At 36.8% G+C, this 20,505-nt stretch overlaps 2 protein-coding genes across 3 annotated transcripts; one reads left to right on the forward strand and one right to left on the reverse strand.

The window, feature by feature from the left end:
• Positions 1 to 4,384: 4,384 nt before the first annotated feature.
• On the reverse strand, positions 4,385 to 8,646 carry LOC127844585 (invertebrate-type lysozyme-like). The gene is made up of 4 exons (XM_052374956.1): positions 8,301 to 8,646; positions 7,141 to 7,283; positions 6,818 to 6,929; positions 4,385 to 4,980 (listed from the first exon to the last, which is right to left on the reverse strand). The coding sequence occupies exons 1-4, from the start codon at positions 8,524 to 8,526 to the stop codon at positions 4,775 to 4,777; spliced, it is 687 nt and encodes a 228-aa protein (XP_052230916.1). The 5' UTR covers positions 8,527 to 8,646; the 3' UTR covers positions 4,385 to 4,774.
• A 4,364-nt stretch (positions 8,647 to 13,010) lies between these two features.
• On the forward strand, positions 13,011 to 16,049 carry LOC127844587 (mucin-like protein). 2 transcript variants are annotated; one of them, XM_052374961.1, is made up of 4 exons: positions 13,011 to 13,157; positions 13,586 to 13,663; positions 15,200 to 15,370; positions 15,644 to 16,049. In XM_052374961.1, the coding sequence occupies exons 1-4, from the start codon at positions 13,112 to 13,114 to the stop codon at positions 15,796 to 15,798; spliced, it is 450 nt and encodes a 149-aa protein (XP_052230921.1). In that variant the 5' UTR covers positions 13,011 to 13,111; the 3' UTR covers positions 15,799 to 16,049. The 2 variants fall into 2 exon arrangements, with proteins under 2 accessions (XP_052230921.1, XP_052230922.1); XM_052374962.1 differs by having other exon boundaries at positions 13,106 to 13,191.
• Positions 16,050 to 20,505: the final 4,456 nt, after the last annotated feature.

The following is a 20,505-nucleotide window of genomic DNA, read 5'->3' on the forward strand; positions in this document are numbered from 1 at the left end:
TATATATATATATATATATATATATATATATATATATATATATATATATATATTTATTTTTATATATATATATATATATATATATAAGAGATGTGCATATTATCAGCCGGTTCTCGTCGGATGATTTTTCACAGAGTTATGGCCCTTTGAAATTTTCCATTAACTGTACATATAGTGCAATTCTTGTCCGGGCTATTTCTCAGCAACTAATGACCGGAATTCAATGATACTTTATGGGCAGCTTCACTTCCAAGAGGAGGTGTGCATATTATCAGCCAGTTCTGGTCGGATGATTTTTCACAGAGTTATGGCCCTTTGAAATTTTCCATGAACTGTACATATAGTGCAATTCTTGTCCGGGTTATTTCTCAGCAACTAATGACTGAAATTCAATGAAACTTTATGGGAAGCTTCACTACCAAGAGATGTGCATATTATCAGCCGGTTCTCGTTGGATGATTTTTCACAGAGGTATGGCCCTTTGAAATTTTCCATTGTACATATAGTGCAATTCTTGTCCGAGCTATTTCTCAGCAACTTATTACGGGAATTCAATGAAACTTTATGGGAAGCTTCCAACAGGAGATGTGCATATTATAAGCCGGTTATGGTCGGATGATTTTTCACAGAGTTATGGCCCTTTGAAATTTTCTATAAACTGTACATAAAGTGCAATTCTTGTCCGGGCTATTTCTCCCCAACTACTGACTGGAATTCAATGAAGCTTTATGGGAAGCTTAACTACCTTGAGGAGATGCGCATGTTATTTGTGGGTTCTGGTTAGATGATTTATTTAGAGAGTTATGGCCCTTTGAAATATTCAAGTTGCTAAACCATCCATCGTTTTATTTTGTCCAAAGTTATGCCCCTCAAGACGTTTCATTTTATCTGAATATATAGTGCAATATTGTGACAATAAAAAAACCTTTGGGGAGCATCACCCGTCTCCGACGGTTTCTTGTTTTCAAGATGGCCGCAAAAACCTTCTAATGATCATAACTATGTAATTATCTATACAAAGTTGATGATTTTTGTGTTATACATAGGTTGCATGGGTCAAAGAACACACTTAGATCATCAGACATAGTGTAAATGTATTAAATTACACAGGAGCCTAACATGGCGTCCAAAAATTGAATAATAATGAAATCTAATTTATGACATTCAGGTGTCCACGATCAGCGTATATAAATCACCTTTGTAAATAACATGTTTCTCAAAGCGTTAAATTATCGATGGCGTCATCCGTTCTGACCTCTTGTGAATTATTTGGATTTTCACAGTTTTCAGCTTGACAAAGCCACATACAGCAGTGCAGGGAAGTCCATAGCGTATGCAGCTGCATCGATAGGATTAACATTCTAAGGAACAGTTGCAATGGATGATTTTCAATAGTTCTTCAGGTGCAAAATTGTTTTAAGTCATGATTGGAATTAACTGGTCATTGTCAGGTTTCTGTCGGTTTTATATGATTGGCAATCCCAATCCATACCGTGATTTGATAGTATACGCTTTGGCTATGGAATACCGTTGCATGTGATGTTGGTGGATGTCGCAGCAGCCACTTTCTTTGTGGAAATGCTATAGCGCAGTAATTGTAAGGAATCAATGGGCTTGCCACCAAACAGATCCACCATCAAGCAGTTGCCAAAATTTGATATTTCCTCTTGAGACTTGTTTGGAAGGAGAAATGGACTAGCTCATGACTTAATGATACGGGCAGGTTTTATTATTTTCCGAAAGACTGCTTTTTTCCGATGCCTAAAATCCTTGAAGTTGAATCACGGCCGGAGCAAGCATAAACAATTAGAAACTCATTGCACACTTGGTATCCTAAAGTTCTTTAAAAAACTTAATAGTATATACTTAATGTGTCTGTGACTCTTTGTTTACACCAGAGCAATGTAGGAGCAAGATGAGCAAATTTGTATCTTCGCCTAACATTTTGGTGCTGTGACGGGATCATTCAACTTTTGATTTACAATATCAACCTCTGCATCCCCTGGTGACAGAACACAATTACAACCCTTTTTAATCAGACCTGTGCTAATCAGAGCAATCATGCCTTCCTTGTTTTTGTCACGAGACAAACATACTCTTTTTGCATAATCATTCTTTTTGTTTGAAACTCACAAAGGGTTCACATTTTTCATTGCCTCTGGTCTTTGCTGTCTTTGATGAAAGGGCCGTCTTCGTAACAATGGAACACCACTGTCCCTTGTCCGTAATGCAATACAGTGAAGTTTGCACAAAAGTCGGCTATTGCGTTATATGTGTGGCCCTTTTTCCATGTCAAACGATTGAGCAAAGAGCCACCATCAAGGACGTTACAATCTGTTTAATTAATACAATTAAGCACATCCTCACTTATTAGGCCTGTAGCATGATCTCTATTTTCCTGAGCGATCTGATGCTTTGCTTGTCTGCTTTACGAAGTATGATATTAGCTTCAAAGTGGGCAGGAGGATGGGAGCTTAGTTCATACGACAGTATGTCTTCAAGGGAAAGGTCTACATATTTTGACACTGCTAGGAAACGTTGGAACAAAAGGGCAGATTCAGAAGCACGATCAAAAGCAATCTTAACAGTTGAGCTTTCTCCAAGAGTTGTTTCTTTTCTTTTGAATTTAAAAAGCAAAGACCGACTTTTCTATGATATCTCTTATGATCTTGTTACCAACCGTCTCAAATGCATGAACTTTAACATCTGACTCAGCCACTGTCATTGGCATTTTTTCTCATTGCAGTATCTGCTGTGTAGGGTAAGCAGATTGTAATCTTCGCCTGTATTTTCTCGAGATCAGAAGCATCCTTTTTGATGCGCGTCTAAGTGGAGTCTGTGTGCTGTTGACTTCTAGTATAGGCCAGGTCTGTGAAATCTTGCATCGAACTGTTGTTTGCATTTCCTCGGTCATCCAACTGCCGATTGTAAGACCACATGTGTTCTTTAGAGACCTCATCAATGTTTGCTCAATGACAAGATTACTGCTTAGCCCAGCCCAGCGCTGATTGCTCCTACGAACCACGTGAAAACCACCAACGAACTTTCGATAAACGTCGATGCGTTTCCTCTGGGTCGCTCATTTGATGCAGATACTAATATTTTTGTGTTTGTTTTTTTCTTTTTATCGAGTGCACCGGGATTGTCTCCCATATGGTCATCGCCCCCAGAAAGACGTGTAAGTTGGTTACGGGGGATAGTGCAAGATACAGGAGACACCCCGTTCCAGAGGTGACCCTGGGTCTTTTAGTGCCCGGTGTATAGCACCTAGTACACTGCACCTCGGTTTAAAGTCTCATGCGATAGACGAGTTAGTAGGTTAGGTGCAGCGGGGGATCGAACCAGCGATCTCTGGATTGTGACGATACTAATAAGCAGTTCGCAGGTAATTTATATGCCCGGCCGCAGTAAAGATGGATAAACGATCGGATACTGCCTATGAATGCATCAACCAACAACCAGTACTAGCCAGATTGATCAACATTCTTGCCATGCTAACCATCTGCTTATTATTCAGTCGTAATTCGATTGTCTTTGAGGTCTTGGCTCGCTCATGTTTCTGCTTCTTCTCTCTGTAGCCGTCTCGAGTTTGATCAAACTCTCAGAACATGTAGCATCTCCTTACGTGGTTATTCCCTTAGGAAGGAAAGAGTTCAATTCATAGGCTTGATCCGGCAGTGTCTAAATCATGGTATCTTACTGAGTCATTTCGGCTATAATCTGGCTGTGTAGGCTCTTGTCAACAAGAAAATGGCCAAGCAAACCCCTCTGGACAGCTTTCCTGTCACAATGTGCACAATTGCATTTCCCCAAACACAGTCTCAATAATGTTTTTTTAGACCGGTTACTTCAATGGCCCTCAGCAACGTCATAAGTGTATGAAACCACCCCAACAATCAACACCCTTTCAATTCTCTATGTCCTACTTGTAAATTGGACACAAACCTTGTCCGGCTGTGTTAGCACTCATTATTAAATGCATTTTTAACGGAAATGAATATGCTGTTATACGTTTGACCCGTATCGACTTCATTTTTCATTTGTTCTTTTTAAATGGGTAGTTATGATAAACAGAAACATGGGTTACTGCCTTATCTTTTTGTAATATATCAGGTTCGGCACGAATTAAATAACAGTACTGCAAGCCTCGCCTTTATATTGGTTTTCTAAGCCTTGCCTGATATATTACAAAAAGATCAGACAGTAACCTGTTATACTCTATATATGTACGTTATTCGGAATGTGATAATAATTACAACATGAACGTTATGTAGCCATTACCAATGAATAATCTTGCAACTAAGACCACATCCTTCTGTTCAGTGGTGTCCTTCTGATAATGAGATGACACATAAAAATGCGAAATAAAACATAAAATATCTCGTTCTAATGCTGAATGAAATTTATGTGTATATTTATATTGAAAAATCGGGAAAACACTTATGCATAGCAGTATACATAAATATAAAATTGATAACAATTATGGAGCTGTGCAATATCTTATGATGCTAATCTGCATTGTACACATTGAGCGTCGCGACATGTGGTGTAAGTCAGCGTAATGTTTAGTTATTTTTTATATAAAATATAGGTTGCAATGACAACATTTCGTTGCATTACATCTACATACAAAAATGTAATTTTCTATAAAGTTTGCTGTAAAACACATAAAAAAGAATCAGAATTAAAATAATCAATATTTTGCTTTTCAATATTGCCTTCACAGACTAGGACTGTGTAAAGTTCATAGCCTAACAATATTGGCAATGTCGACCTACATATTTTGACACCCGGGGATCCTCTTTAGTTTGTTCCAGTACGGGATCGTTCGGGGGTTGTGACAGCCATTAGGTCCCCCGTTGTGCTCCCTCGCGTACCCCTCGCACGTAGCTGGGCAGCGATAGTAGCTGGCGTAGCGCCGCATGTAGTTCTGCACGCACTGAGATGAGCATTGGATGTCGTCTGCGCATGACTTCCAGTCTGTAAAAGCAGGAGCATGTTAACCAAGAAACCGTCCGAGACGGGTGATGCTCCCCAAAGTTTTTTTTGTCACAATATTGCACTATATATTCAGATAAAAGGAAACGTCTTGAGGGCACAGTAGTTGGGGGGGGGGGCAATATTTTTTTTATAGAAAATTTCAAAGGGCCATAACTCTAAGAAAAACCATCCGACCAGAACCCCCTGATAATATGCAAATCTCCTCTTGGTAGTGAAGCTTCCCATAATGTTTCATTGGATCTCGGTCAGTTGCTGAGAAATAGCCCGGACAAGAATTGCACTATATGTACAGTTAATGGGAAATTTCAAAGGGCCATAACTCTGTGAAAAATCGTCCGACCAGAACCCGCTGATAATATGGACATCTTCTCTTGGTAGTGAAGCTTCCCATAAAGTTTCATTGAATTCCGGTCATTAGTTGCTGAGAAATACCCCACACAAGAATTGCACTATATGTACAGTTAATGGAAAATTTCAAAGGGCCATAACTCTGTGAAAAATCATCCGACCAGAGCCCGCTGATTATATGTACATCTCCTCTTGGTAGTGAAGCCGGTCATTAGTTGCTGAGAAATAGCCCGGACAAAAATTGTGCACGGACGGCCGCACACACACACGCACGGACAGACGAAGCGGCGACTATATGCTCCCCGAAAAATAAATTTTGGGGGAGCATAAAAACTCAAAGCCGATATCATGACGTCGTAGTCACCCCAATTCGCTGTAATTCGCAAAGCATCTTGGTCGGTGTGATATAAGCATATTAAAAGAAAAGTTATATGTTTATTTATAGGTCATATAATTAAAAAAAACTACGGAACATTTACCGTTTTTGCTATTACAATAGCGTTCTGATTTTAAAATCAGTTTGCTAGCATATGCCCTTATATGTGGACTTAACCAGAAGTATAGTGCGTTCTATTACAACAAGTTTAAATAAGTTTTGTATTTATTGTTAGCGAACATGATTACCTTCAATATTGAAGGACCTTTCGACAAACAATTGAACTATATCCGTTCTGTCAAGTGCAGTATGTGTTAACCCCGTTCTATAAAATCTATATCTATTTAGAACTTGAAATTGCATATAGAGTGAATATTAACAAGCTGTTAAGTTTTATTCACCCTAGAATGAAATGGTGTTAATTGCATTAATGTTTTTTTCTGTGATTTTTATCGTTCTGGCGAATAAATAGTGATTAAAGATGGAACTTTATGCCAGTATTTTAGGCATTATTTCATTTATCTACTTTATGTCCTTCCACTTTGTAAAATAACATTTACGCATAATATATAAACTTAACTTATTATAGACGTTACCATATCCGATCAAACAACCGAAACCTCCAGCACCCGATTTCAAAGACAACAAGGCAGCAAACCAAAACGACCAAAAAAAAACGCCGAAAAGATCATTATGACATGTGTCGTTCTTTAGTGTTGATGGATGTGAAGGGCTTTCAAACCCGCCGAACGGCCAGAGCAAAAACTCATATAGCCTACAAGCAATACAAATGGATCATATAAGAAGCAATGTAGAGTGGGATGCCCATCAACCCCCCCCCCCACGCACATATTGGCGAGGAACATAAAAGACATTGGCCGGAAGAATTACAAGATATTTTTTTATGTTTTCCTTACGGCGGGTTCGAACTTATGTTGGCACAATCGAATTTAATTTCTGGCGTGTTGGTAGATTTGAAAGTAGAAAACGTGCTTTAACGAAAAGTGCCTATTTCGTCGTTTTTGAGGCTAAATAAAACCGTTAAACTTGAATATATTTGAGGAAACGATTGTGAAATCGAGTAATGGATACCTGTTCCAGGCCTCCCGCAGTCAGTCCAGTACCCGACCTTTATTTGGAAGTAACCACATGACAGCGACCCGACGTCCATGTGGCATCCGATAGGCTTGCATTGGGACTCCAGCTTTTAAGGACATACAACAAAGAATTTCACGCATATTTAAATATATATAGAAACTTATAGTTGTGCAAAAGGAACACCTTTGGAAAACTCTTTCAAATCAGGCATGTTGATTTTGTTGTATAAAATATTCACTTTAATTACCAAATTATGTTTGTTTATTCACTGTATTGGAGGTTATAATGTTAATGATAATGAAGATCATCCCGATTACCTTACAAATGCATCCCAGACAGGCCTGCGACACCAGACCTGGAGCAAATTTAACTTCCGGGTCACCTGCTTCAGAAACAGACACCAGACCTGGGGCAAATTTCACTGCCGGGTCAACTGCTTCACCAAAGGTCATCTCAGCATCTACATATATAGTTTTCGCAAATAACGTTAAAATTTGATTTCTTCCCGTATTTGTGTGTGTGTTTTCAGAGTCAACATCGCGTCAGTGTGATTGTATTCTAGTAATTACTGAGAAATCGTAACCACTCCGGTTATTCCGGTAAACAGAGATTTACGTTTCGTTTGTTGGATGGTACACATGTAATTAAAGTAATATGGAAACACATCAAACCAAAAAAATAAGTCTTGATGGAATAACCATGATTGCATTCGTCCTCGTGACTTAAAAGAGGCCGGTTAACATATACAAAAGTCATAAACGGAAAGTATTTGCGGCAATGTAAGTCTTTGGAGTTTATTCTACGCTGATAATATAATAAAGATGGCAAGAAGATAAAATATAAATGTTTTGAATCAAAAACTGATGATGATTTTTGCTCATGAAGTTAATGAAACAGCAAAGAATTATGAAACACCGTACATTAAACAATAAAAAAAGTGAAACAAAACGTTCATTAAACAATGAAGAAAAGTGAAATAGGAATTTAATGAACCAATTAAGAATAATGAAACATGAAATTAATGAAACAATAAAGAATAGTGAAAGCGGATGTTAATGAAACAATAAAGAAAACTGAAACAGGACGTTAATTAAACAATACAGAATAGTGAAACAAATTGTGACTGATAATTAGCTGAGAGGAAATCTTAATGCGCAGTTAAATGAAATATATATTTTTTTTATAAGTAACTCAGCTAAATAATCAAAGTTAGGCTTTAATGTTCTTACTATACGAAATAACTTTTTTTAAATAAACCCTGCTTCTTTTTAAAGTAAAGTATAACTTTAATATAGCATTCATTAATAGCATCCCATGTGTATTTTGAACGAATGTATTGAACTGCCATGTACAACATGTGTTTTATTTGTTAATTGAACTTCTAAAATTCGACGAAGGAAACACGTTTTAACAATATAAGCTTCCATCCCAAACACAGCCTATTGAGGTTACCATTAAAAAAACAATATCCACGTACCGTCTGAATCGATTTCTTGCTCATAGACTCGCTTATTGGTGTCCCCATCGAGCAAATCTCTGTCAACCTCATTCCAGACGTCAGGTTGATATTCAACATTGAGGTCCGCGCGAGGCTCTGATTCTACGGCTTCCAGGTCCACCTCCCAATCGTCTATGACGTTACCATGTGCACCGAGTAGCGCAATAAGCGTCAGAAGATACACGGTCTTTGGCCAACTTGCCATTGAAAAAAAGCAACCGACTCAGATATAAGAAGCGATTATAAATCTGGTATTAAGTGCTGTAGATCAGCAGGCCTTCTTCCTGGTGCGAAGACATTGCTCAATGTTTTATATACTGTGCACAATCGCAACGCTTGAATAAATTCGAAAAGAAACAATTACTTCAAGTATGGTGGCGTTTTGCTGCCGCCAGAATCATTCTTTATGTGTGAATATGTATACAAGTGTTTATTCTATTTCACTTGGGATAAAATGCTCACATTTTACATTTTCATTAAGACATAAAAAGAGCAACTGTGGAAGGTCACTGACCAAAACAAATAACTCAGACTTGCAATTTATTAGGTGCAAATTTTAACCCTTTATCACTTAGATACGTGTTTGAAGCATTTGCAGTCCCTTAGGGAGTTAAATTTTATTCAAGACCTTTTTTACTAGATTCAAGTTTGAAAGGCTTCACTCACAACCCTTAGATACTGATGAGCAGCAAACAGCATAAACCCTGAACACACTGCGAGTAACTCGCCATTTTCATTTTGCTTCTGAGTGGGAAAGGGATAATTGAGGTTCCGAGCTTTTCCGAAATTTCTCTGCCGAAAGCCTATTTTCGAGGGTTGCCACAATTTTGGCAAATAGATTTCCTTACACGTAAAATTAAAATTGTGTGTTGTTGTTTAACAGAGCCCTATGGCTATTTTATTAAATGTAAACTCACCTACAAGAAAATAGAAAATCGGCTCTAAAGGTTCTCTTTGATTCAACAATTATTATGTAGCTTTTTATTGATAATGATTGCATTACTTTAAGCGGGAAATAATAAGATTAATATAATAATTGTTATGTTTTCAATGATTTTTTTCAAAGTGATACATGATTTTGGGTTAAACAAAATACCAAAAACCCGTCTTTTCCTCTCAAATTATATCCGGTTTTAAGAAACCCTTTACACGTTTAATAAATTAGTTGAGTCCATTGCCTAAAAACAAGTCTAAATGAGCTTTTAATGTTTTATATTTTACTTAAAAGCGATTTCAGACGAGAAAAAACGAGAAGATAAAACTTAGAAAAAAATGAGATAATAATGTGTACTTACGGACCAACAAAAAGATATACATGTACAGACCAACTGTCATTTTTATCCTGGAATAACCGACGTATTTGATTTGTTTAATCACAGCAAAGTACAAACTACTGCATCAAATACTATTTTCTGTCATTTTCAGTTGCCTTGAATGCAAAATAACATGTGTTAAATATATAAGTATTCTAACAAAGTATCCACAACTGTCATCATGAAAGTTTTCGTTGTTGCATACAGAACGACATCTTATGTATCCAAAAACCACTTATGTATTCCCTTTTGTGAATTGCAGTCGTTCCAACAAGATTTAAATATTGAAATATATCAAAATGGATACAATACCCGACTGTTATGAGAAACAATTTTGATAAAATACGAAATGCTACCCACAACGTCTATCTAGAACAGCACAAGGAAAACGATTTCGGGACGGAGTGTCAAGAATAATCTGTATTAAGCACAAAATTACCATATATTACGTGTGTGCGGTCGAAAAGCATTGAGCTTTTTAGGAGAAAGGTCACCAAGTAGAGCATATATGTGAAAAATTCTTCAAAAATCAAAACAAATCACCTCTTTAGGCTTCATTCTGACAGTTTCCTGTCAATTTATGTATCTCCGAAATTACAACTTATGATTTTACGCGTACTCCTATAAGGGATTCATAAGTTGGTTTACCGGGCGTGAAGACAAACGAACGTCAAAGGCCTCATACACAGACCCACGCGAGTGGTGATAAAACGAACACTCGCGCGTCAACAATGAGGTGACAGCGCGTTTACTCACCGTGCTTCTGCGTTCTGCGCGTCACACTAACTTTACCTCTGCGTTCTGCGCGTCACCCTAATCGTGCCTCTGCGTTGTGCGCGTCACACTAACCGTTCCTCTGCGTTCTGCGCGTCACATTAACGGTGCATCTGCGTTCTGCGCGTCACACTAACCGTGCCTCTGCGTTCTGAATAAACTTTCACCATACGGATGAATATGCCTTGGTAACTCAAAATCATGCGTCCGGTCTGAGGCTTGCATCTTACGCATTTGGGTTGTTACAAAGCCTTCCCAAATATGTTTCTGAAGGTGGAGTTAATTTCCTTTCGCAGATGTGAAAATGGCTAGGCAGTGAAAAAATGTCACTATAATAATGCAGGTTCAACTGTGAAATTGAATCTGGGATAACAGTGCAAAATGCATGTGTGTAAAGTGCCTGTGCTGTCCACGCATGCAAAAAGGACGATTCTTTCCGCCTTTATGGTATTTTTTCGTTTAAATGGAGTCACTTCTTAGCGAAAACCCAGTTAGGGTGGAAAGTGTTGTCCTTGATTAGCCTGTGCAGACTGCACATGTTAATCTAAGGCGAAACTTAACGAACATTCATTAAGTCTCGTTTTCCCAGAACGATACTCAATTGTAAACAGTAATGATCGTATTTATTTTAAACATTTAACTCACTTGAAACTAACGTGTACTATTTTCTGTGGCTCAAAACACATACAAAACCAACGTTTGTAATTTGATCTTTAACAACCTTATTGCGTTATACTGTACGGTGCTTTGTCTCTGAAGCTTTTTGATACAGACGTGATGTAGTTGATACTTGTCCTCAGAAAGTTCCGATTCTTGTGCTTTGGTTATGTATTTTTATTGAGTATAAATGCAGTTAAATGATTATTTACTTGAGAAACATTTTCTTTTATTGTTATATTGTGAAGCTGTGATTTGAATGTTTATTTATACTCAAATGTTGTATAAATAATTCTGGACCAGATGTGAGGTTTTGAGCCACTTTAAAACGATTTACCGCCCCCCCCCCCCCCTCTCGTACTTTTGAATTGACGGTTGCAATTGACAGTTTTGTTCATGTGTGTGCGTTTGTTATGAATGCAAGTGTCATGTCTAGTGAGTTTGTTTGGATTATCACTGGCAATTTGTTCCTTGTCATTAACCCATTTATGCCTAGCGTCTAGAACAAAATGCCTTGGCAAACAGCGTAGACCCAGATGAGACGCCGCATGATGCGGCGTCTCATCTGGGTCTGCGCTGTTTGCTTAAAGTAATTTCTGTAAGAAATATGCTTAATATAGAAATAAATATACTAGACATCCCTAATTTTGGAAATAAATTGATTCAATTTAGAAGGATGGGAGAGTTCACTAGGCATAAATGGGTTAACCGATGTGTATGATAAGGTTTCTCTTCTGCTGGTTCAGCTGAAATAGCACTTTATGTGTATTTGAATGTTATTCAATCTGCCAACATGAACCTATTAATGCTTTGAGTGATTGCACTTAAATGGTAATCCCTGAAATGGTTTAATAAGTTCATCTTCTTTAAAAACGGGGGGTAATGCATGTGTGTATAGTGTCGTCCCATATTAGGCTGTGCAGTCCGTACAGCCTGATCAGGGGCGATATTTTCCGCCTAAACGTTTCGTTAAGAAGAAACTTAATTCAAACAAAATGTCCTTAAAAGCGGAAAGTGTCGTCCATTATAAATTGGTGCTAATGCTGGAATGCAGGCTAATCGGGGACTACGCACACGCAATACGCATTGAGGCCAGTTTTCCCAGAACGAGACTCAATAAGTAATGCTCTGTGCGAGTCTGAATTCTGTTTACCCACCTCACATGGTAATAGGTAAATAAATCATTTAAGATACCCACCTTTTCATTTAATGTTGTTGAAGAAGGTGGATAGCAATTTTCCCTACATAAAATGGAAGTTGTTATGTATACCGTGAGTAAGACCATTTTGGTGGCCATCTTGGACGCCATCATGGATTTTGAAGCCCTTAAGCACTTTTCAAAAAAATGAAAGCTCATACCATAATCTACAAACCCAGACGATCATTTGTGTATATAAAACTCTTTGTTTATGATCAGTGGCCAGTTGCTCCCCTATATAAGCGAATTATGTGTGCCTGTTTGCAGATCTACAATAAGTAATGCTCTGTGCGAGTCTGAATCCTGTGTGCCCACCTCACAACTTTGTTGACAATGCTGTACGTGTCGGGCTCTCCAGTGTTACTCATTTTCGTGTCTATAGCACATTTGTTGTGTGTGTCACTGTTTAGAAATTGGTTCCTTGCCATAAACGAAGGACACATGCTTTAATAAGATTTCTTTTCTTCTGGTATACCTGACGTTTCTATGTTTTTTAATGTTTTAATTGGACGCTAAGTTGCCGTGAAGTCTATGGTTTAAATGCATGAAATGAATAGCATTTACACTTTGATTTTAACCATCCTACAAAACTTGAACTTATAAATTTGAATTAATAAACCCAAACACGGCGTTCCAATGGCATCGGTATATGCAAGATTGAAAACCAAGTTGACAGAACCTATTGTATGTTGACACTGTGCTACATACAGATACATATTCGGACCATATTCGAAAAAGATAAGACTATCATTGTCACCAATCTATGTAGATAATGATGCGTAAACATTCTAAAATTCCATACAGAACATATCTGTTCCATTTCTTTCGTCAAATACTTTTCTTTTATTATGATGGTTTCATGCGGAGTGTTTCTGACAACGATAGCTACAAACTGTGAGTACCGTACATTCCGAATTCAAGTCCAAAAGTAAGCAAACTTCATTTTTCCAAATTTGATTTTTTTCTGAATATTTTTAGACGCTTAACGATAAATAAGTTTGGGCATAATTAAAACAAGATGACGCGTGGTTTTTATTGCGAGTACATGTTTATTATTGAGAAAAACTCTGGGAAAACTGGGCTTAATCCTTGCAATCCACACAGGATTAGAAGGGACAACCCTTTCCGCTGTTATGGTAATTTTTGTTTAAAGAAAGTATCTTCTTAGCTAAATCCCTTCTAGGTTGAGAATGTCGTCCCTGATAAGCCTGTGTGAATTGCACAGACTACCATGGGATGACACTTTGCGCACCTCTTTATGCCCTGATTTCCTAGAGTGTGCTTAATTACACATTATATGTTGGCATTGTCCTCGTTTGAAGGTATGCTTTCCAGCGCGTTCATAGACCAGCAATGCAAGACGAAAGTCGAGGACCTGATCAAGTCTGACCCTTGCCCAGGTAGGTCAAGTAATTGTGTTATGTGAACTAGATATTAATTTCGTCATGCAAAAATTGTTCTAATGCCTTAATCGACAAATCTTATCCGACTTTCAGCCCCGCAACCTCTACCGATCAAAACCGTTAATAAGATTTAGCAATGCATTGAAAACGAAACTAAAAATTAAGCTGTTCAAGCACTTTTATTTGCAATTAAAGTCATGCAATTTTTCGTTGTCTCATTCGAGATATGGTAGCTTCAGAAGAGACTTTGCGAAAGCGGCGTTCACATCGCTTCACTTTTTAACACAACCACAACCCTCTGTGTTTAAGAACGTTTAATGAATGCATTTTTATCTTGTTCTCATGTAAGTTCAAAAGAATGTTCCGTTTCTTTTCATCTGTGTTGTCGCTTCCGGAAATTTCGTTAATTGCTGTTGTGCTACCGAAATTGGTCCCATATGTGAAACACATCATACACTATTATTACCATCGTCAGATAGTAAAGACTTGCTTTAAACTGTGCAAGCGCAAACAAAATACGTTTGAAAAAAACAACAACCAGTTTAATCATTCTATAACAGCGCTGCAATATGGAACCCATCTAGAACCGTTACAGGTAAACCCTTATGGGCTGGGCCATACCATACTGTTGGCTTAAAATATGGGTTTTCACTGAATATAGCTCATATGGAACTCTTATGAGAACCTATATGAAACCACATGGCTTAATTGAACTAAAATGGCCCCAAACTATATTTTAGAATAGTATACTAGTACTTCAAAGTCGGACATATATCGGATATGACATGAAATGACGTCAAGAATACTAATTCTACAAGATATATAAAAAAAATTACAAGTATTTACCAGTAAGTGAAATTGGAACGATTGCGTTTAAAATATCCGACATTCGTTGTCATTTACTTACATTTGGTATTAAACAAATGCAGAAAATTCATTAGACGTGTGACTAAATGCTCCCCCTATTGCTAGCACAATTTGATGATTGTTAAATTTGTAGGATGACATTCTTGTATGCAGAGCGTGCTGCCTATAAGCAGCAAAGTGGAATGCTCGAACCAGTCTATTGGCATAGCTTATACCTTGCTAAATGTATGACTGTATTTCAGTATTACTGTTAAAATGTATGTATTCAGAAAAAAAATCAGTTGTCATTGAAGTTTAGAATAACTATTTTAAATTGTAAAACACTTCAGGCGCAGCACTCTGCTGTTAACTCTTTATCGTTCTTTTTGCATATTTATTTAAGCCCCGCTCTTGGAATAATCGGGTTTAATTCATGTGCAAAAATGTCGTCCCAGATAAGTCCGTGCATTCTGCACTGGTGAATCAGGGACGACACTTTCACCCGAAAGTGAATTTAAGTCTAGAAGGGACCTCTTTAAAACAAAAAATTCCGTAGTAGCGGAAATTGTTGTCCTTAATTAGTCTATGTGGGCTGCACAGCTAATCTGGGACGACACTTTACGCACAATCATTAAGCCGGGTTTTCTCAGAGCGCAGCCCATCTTAACAAAATGTCACGTGGCTTAGTGAACGGCGGCTGGAGCGACTGGAGTGCCTGGTCCGACTGTTCGACGACGTGCGGTACAGGCTTGTCTCGCAGATCGAGAGCGTGTTTCAACCCAGCCCCATCTCTTCTCGGTCAACAATGTGACGGCGACAGCAACGACTACTCACTCTGCTACAGCAATCCATGTAAAGGTTAGTGGTGTACATAGTCTTTGACACAAATCCTGAAAAAAATGCAATGTATTATTGTGAGTGTGTTTACACAGGTATTGGGCGCGTGGTCAAGAAATTGCATCAATTAAATGCCCACAAACATTTTCAAGACGATAAAATTATGTTGTTTTATGAAAATGTATTTTGGTCATAACCGCGGTATTAATATTTTAGAATATGTATTGTTCGTAAAAGATTTATCATAATTACACATTTATCATGTACATTAACTGTCTCATGTGTCTTTTTCAGTTGATGGATTTTGTTCGGAATGGGAAAGCTGGTTTTGTTCCTTTAGAAAGCCGCATACTAGAATGCGACAAAGGACTTGCTATGATCCGTTATTTGGTGGCCAACCTTTTCAGGGAAATGACACCGAGAGCTATACAGACCCATCGTGCACGTGACAGATGCCTGCTTGCCAGAAGTTGTGATATTGGGTTGGACTTTATTGTTGGCATTTTCAACGAAGTAAATATAGTAAAATGAGAAAACAAAAATATTTTAAACATCCACTGAGAAAATGTGTACCAATAAACGTTTTATTTAATAAATGGTGTTATTGTAAACAAGAAACAGTCTGTAATATAAAGTATTGTATAAAAACACATGTTTTTTTACTTGAAATGGATTCATTTAAATAATATAAGCATTTAAATATAGTACCTTTTATTTTTAACACTTATTACCTCAATTGCGTGTTCTTAATGAAAGTTCATACGCTCATGAACTATTTCAATACAAAATATTGAACCTTTATCACTAGGAATAATAATGATTTTGTGTTATAATATTTAGTACGATGAACAGACGGACACACGGGCAAACAGATCCGAAGGATGATAAAAATGTTTATTTGATGTCTGTAGCATATAGTATCACATGCAATTACAACAACGCTTTCTTATGTGTAAGGTATTTTTTATCCAGTGCATCTGGATTTCTAATATATGGCCACGCCATATCAAACAGTATTGCCAAAACCCATGAGGTCTGGCACTTTACAACAAATTCCATCTCTCTTGAACAAAGACGCATTCAGTTGCAAACCAGTCAAGCCATCGATATATAATACTTCATATGTATATGAACAACGCTAATATTCATATAATCGGAATCAGTAGACTATCTTAATATAAATTTATCACGATTGTAATTAATTAATTTACTGAAATTGTTTATTTTTGTTGCTGCGAAGAGACCTTTGCTGTCTTAAGACAAGCACATCAATAAAGGACAGAACCCTGCTAGCGCAGCGCAAAAATTGTGTATATGTTCCCACATTATATACGTTTATTGTTTTACACATGTTTAAACCAAATTAAATGCGATAATTTTGCGTTAACCCGATATTTCCCAATCGTTTATTAAAAGTTTTGTCGCTAAACGATAGACACACTGATTGCGTATTCGTTGAAAACATATACTAGTATGTGCTCTGCTAAAATTGAAAATGTATGCTGTGCAGTTCCAACATTGTGGTGGCTGATACCGCGATATCGTTCTGGCATGTTGGTGGTTTTGAATGTCGCACGATACCATTACAGAACGACATAAAGGGCGCAAATAATTGTCATATTGACACCCTTTTTGACGATGCTGCGAAGCATCGTCTAAGTTATCATACCATGAAAAATTCTTCACAATGGCGACCTTTGTAAAAGACCGAGCCAGTCCGATTGAGATAACTCGATTTTTCTAATCGGCATACCTCGCTGATTATCATTGATCAGGTATAGGAAGCTAAGCTATAAATAGGACAGCATATTCTGGGGAAAAGATTAAATAATAGTTTGAAAACGTTAATTTTAAATCAGTTATATTCAATCCATTTTATGTTTATAAATCAATGAAACAACTATGCATTTTTTTGTACTGTATTTGCCATTTGTCGTGATTCAGTAAATAAATTGCGAATTAAAACGTGTATAATTTACTTTCAACGCGATCATGAGCGTAAAGAAAACGAATTATTTCGAACCTGTCATTTGTAAACGTTGTAGCGACTATGGTATATAAACAGCATAATAGCCGTATGACGTCTGTGAAACTCGCTCTTATGCGTTCTTTCTCATTTTGTATATTTAATAAACGTTTCAAAAAATTGTCATATTGACACCCTTTTTGTATTCTGGTGGGTACATTCGTCGTTCTCATGTGTAAATAAATTTGAAAGTCAACAGACCGACAAATATACCAACTCACACAACGACACAAAGGGTGACAAATGTGATAATACCGGTATAGTTGTATTGGTACCTTTTTGTCAATCAGACGGATATAGTTATTGTTTTTCGTATAGGCGTTTTTAAAGTCGCATACTCGACAACACGCCAAAACGACAAATACAAATGTAACTCCACGAATAACCAAAATATTTATTTGCGTCCTTTTTGTCGTTTTGGCGGATATATTTTTCGTCATCTCGTTGTCAGGTCATTCATATATTAGTCACTGGAACTTCTTCATTACGCGTCGGTGTAGTTGCTGCACGTGCAAATGAATGAATGCGAATATTATTGAGTTCCTGAAAGGGGTCTTTTCACAGATTTTGGCATATTTTGAAGTTTGTCATTAAATGCTTTATATTGATAAATGTAAACATTGGATCTTAAAACTGCAGTACAAAATCAAGAATAAGTCCTGGAATTTGTCTGAAGTAAATACGCATTAGCCCTCTCGGCTATTCCGCCGGGTGTACACAGTAGAAGTATTTTATACCTTATATAAGCAATCTTCGTAGTTTCGTAAATTAAAACGACAACAACAGAACTCTCCAAATTATTCAATCGTTTCGCGTTGCAACGCTTTATAATTTTTAGGTTTTCAAATCGTAAAAGATACATATAATGGCTATATTGGACTATGGTAAATGTTCAGTAATAGTGTTGTCTCACAAATATCATAACTAAAACGAAAATTGCGAAACTGAAACAATTTTTGTCAATTTTGTCAATTTACCAAACCGTGAAAAGATCCCTTTAAATTATTTGCCTGGATCGATCTGAAAAAAAGTAAAAATCATTTGCTAAATAGCATGAACGTGTTTTGATGACAATTACAGGCTGTTCTTTTGTAGTGATAGCCGTGTATTTGATCACCACGTTGTTCTAAGCATGCAACACATCAGACCATCGAAATCACATGAACTAAATAGTATAAAACAATTTGGTGCATCTAAAATGGAAATTACTTTTCTTGTTTAAAACAACGTCATTAAGTAAATAGGATTCCTCTTGTTAAGAATCGTGAATATTTCCAATGTACTAACGTTACATCACGTGGATTGAATTCTAAGGGACTTAAGTTATAATCCTCATACATAGGCTCCACCCTGCCCTCAATCTGAATATTCCTGAATATCTATTCCATCTGTCAATTTAGTTTTATATTCGTAAATGTCTGCTAAGAATGCAGAAATGCCCGTTAAAATGTAAAATACCTGCCTCGATGGCAGAAATTCTAATTCGACAAATTAAAATATTTTTTTTAAAGTTCTAGTCTACCTAATATAGTAAAATTGTCTGTCTACCATTTTCAAGACATTTTATTATCGTGATGTTTTTCTTTATATAATAAATTATGTTTTAGATGTATGAGTCAAAATATATAGCATACAATATATGTAATCGCCGAGCAATGTCTTCTTCATTACATCAAAATTCTAATGGTAGCTTAATTAAAGACTTTGCTGATGCTGCGTATTGACATGACGCCTTATCTATGATCGCTCCCCCCACTAGAATTGATCCACCAATCAGCGATCGATTAATCGGGCGCACTCGTTAGCAACGACCTGTCCGCCATTTTCTAGACAAGCTACATGTTTAGGTTCACTTTTATTCCAACAAGTTTTTTTTGTTTTCCTCTTTAAAAAAACCGATTAAAAATGGTTAAACGGTGTCGATGGGGACTATGTAACTCGGACAATAGATATCCCGAAAGATTAGTTGGTGACATCTAATTTATATCGTTTCCAAAGCCGAAAAGAGATCTTGAGAAGTGTAAGAGATGTGTAAATGCATGCGGTCGTCACCACGAACGACTTAATGTCAACACTGTCAAAGACAATTATAATATATTTTTATCGGATATACTAGCAGATTTTAATAGTTTATGTTATCGATCTGATTATCACATAATATTTCACGTTTTTAAAAAATAGTTTTATCAGTTACTAGGTCATTAATATACAGAAGCGAGGTTCATCTGCGTTACTTAAAGAGAAATAAAACCCAGCATGAAGCCTAATTTGTGCTGTGTTTTATAACTCTGATAGTAATGCACTTTATTGCCATTATACATGTTATTAGAAGGTGACACGTGATATATTATATTAAAAACGGTATCTACACATGTGCACACATGTGATGTCACCAATGAACGCTTTTAATCCACCTTTGAGATCAAATGCCTAGTTCTCTTTTTTTTTCAACGAGTTTTGTTTGATTTGTTCGAAAAAAAGCGGAAATGAAATAAGGCAAAAACGGTGTGAATAAGTTTTATGTAACTCTGACATTCGGTATCCATAAGTTAGATTGATTAAATATATACCATTTCAAACGCGGAAATGCGGTCTTGACAAGAGCAAGTTGAAGCTTCAATGTGTAGAATTACCGAGATCACCCTTATGGAGCATTTATTTATTTAAAAAACTGGAAATTTTATGTTAGAAATAACTACGCATTATTAAGTATGAATTATATCACGTGTGCTTGTAGAATAATAGAGAAAATTGGTACCAACTTTGCGTAACTTAACGAAATCCCCGTTATAAATCGAGTTTTGTGTGTGTCAGAAACAAGTGAAAACGATAATATGTTTCTATTTTACTAGAATCGAATCGATAAATGCCACATAATAAGATTTATTATTACTGATATAACCAATAAATGCCGAACTTTGGAGAAGTCGGTACCTGCGCCATCGTCTGATACAAGTAGCTTTACTGAATTCCCCTTCATACAGCGCTACTTTATATATGGCAATGACCAAACTTATTGTGCTGTCTTGCACTTTCAATTATAGTGATTGATAAATGTCCCATAAGCAATGTTTAATATTATTAATATCACTTTTATACGCAATAACATGTGGGATTGAGGTTACCACCC

Source organism: Dreissena polymorpha, chromosome 9, assembly GCF_020536995.1.
Source record: "Dreissena polymorpha isolate Duluth1 chromosome 9, UMN_Dpol_1.0, whole genome shotgun sequence".
Classification (NCBI taxonomy): Eukaryota; Metazoa; Mollusca; class Bivalvia; order Myida; family Dreissenidae; genus Dreissena; species Dreissena polymorpha.

What these genes read in the sequence shown, in the direction of transcription:
- LOC127844585 (XM_052374956.1), bottom strand. Translation starts at nt 8,526, where the DNA reads ATGGCAAGTTGGCCAAAGACCGTGTATCTTCTGACGCTTATTGCGCTA. An exon ending in GCAAGAAATCGATTCAGACG is followed by an intron (nt 7,284 to 8,300) that starts GTACGTGGATAT and finishes CTATATATGTAG; the next exon opens with ATGCTGAGATGACCTTTGGT. An exon ending in GTCTGGGATGCATTTGTAAG is followed by an intron (nt 6,930 to 7,140) that starts GTAATCGGGATG and finishes TGTCCTTAAAAG; the next exon opens with CTGGAGTCCCAATGCAAGCC.
- LOC127844587 (XM_052374961.1), top strand. Translation starts at nt 13,112, where the DNA reads ATGATGGTTTCATGCGGAGTGTTTCTGACAACGATAGCTACAAACT. An exon ending in GACAACGATAGCTACAAACT is followed by an intron (nt 13,158 to 13,585) that starts GTGAGTACCGTA and finishes CCTCGTTTGAAG; the next exon opens with GTATGCTTTCCAGCGCGTTC. An exon ending in CAAGTCTGACCCTTGCCCAG is followed by an intron (nt 13,664 to 15,199) that starts GTAGGTCAAGTA and finishes CACGTGGCTTAG; the next exon opens with TGAACGGCGGCTGGAGCGAC.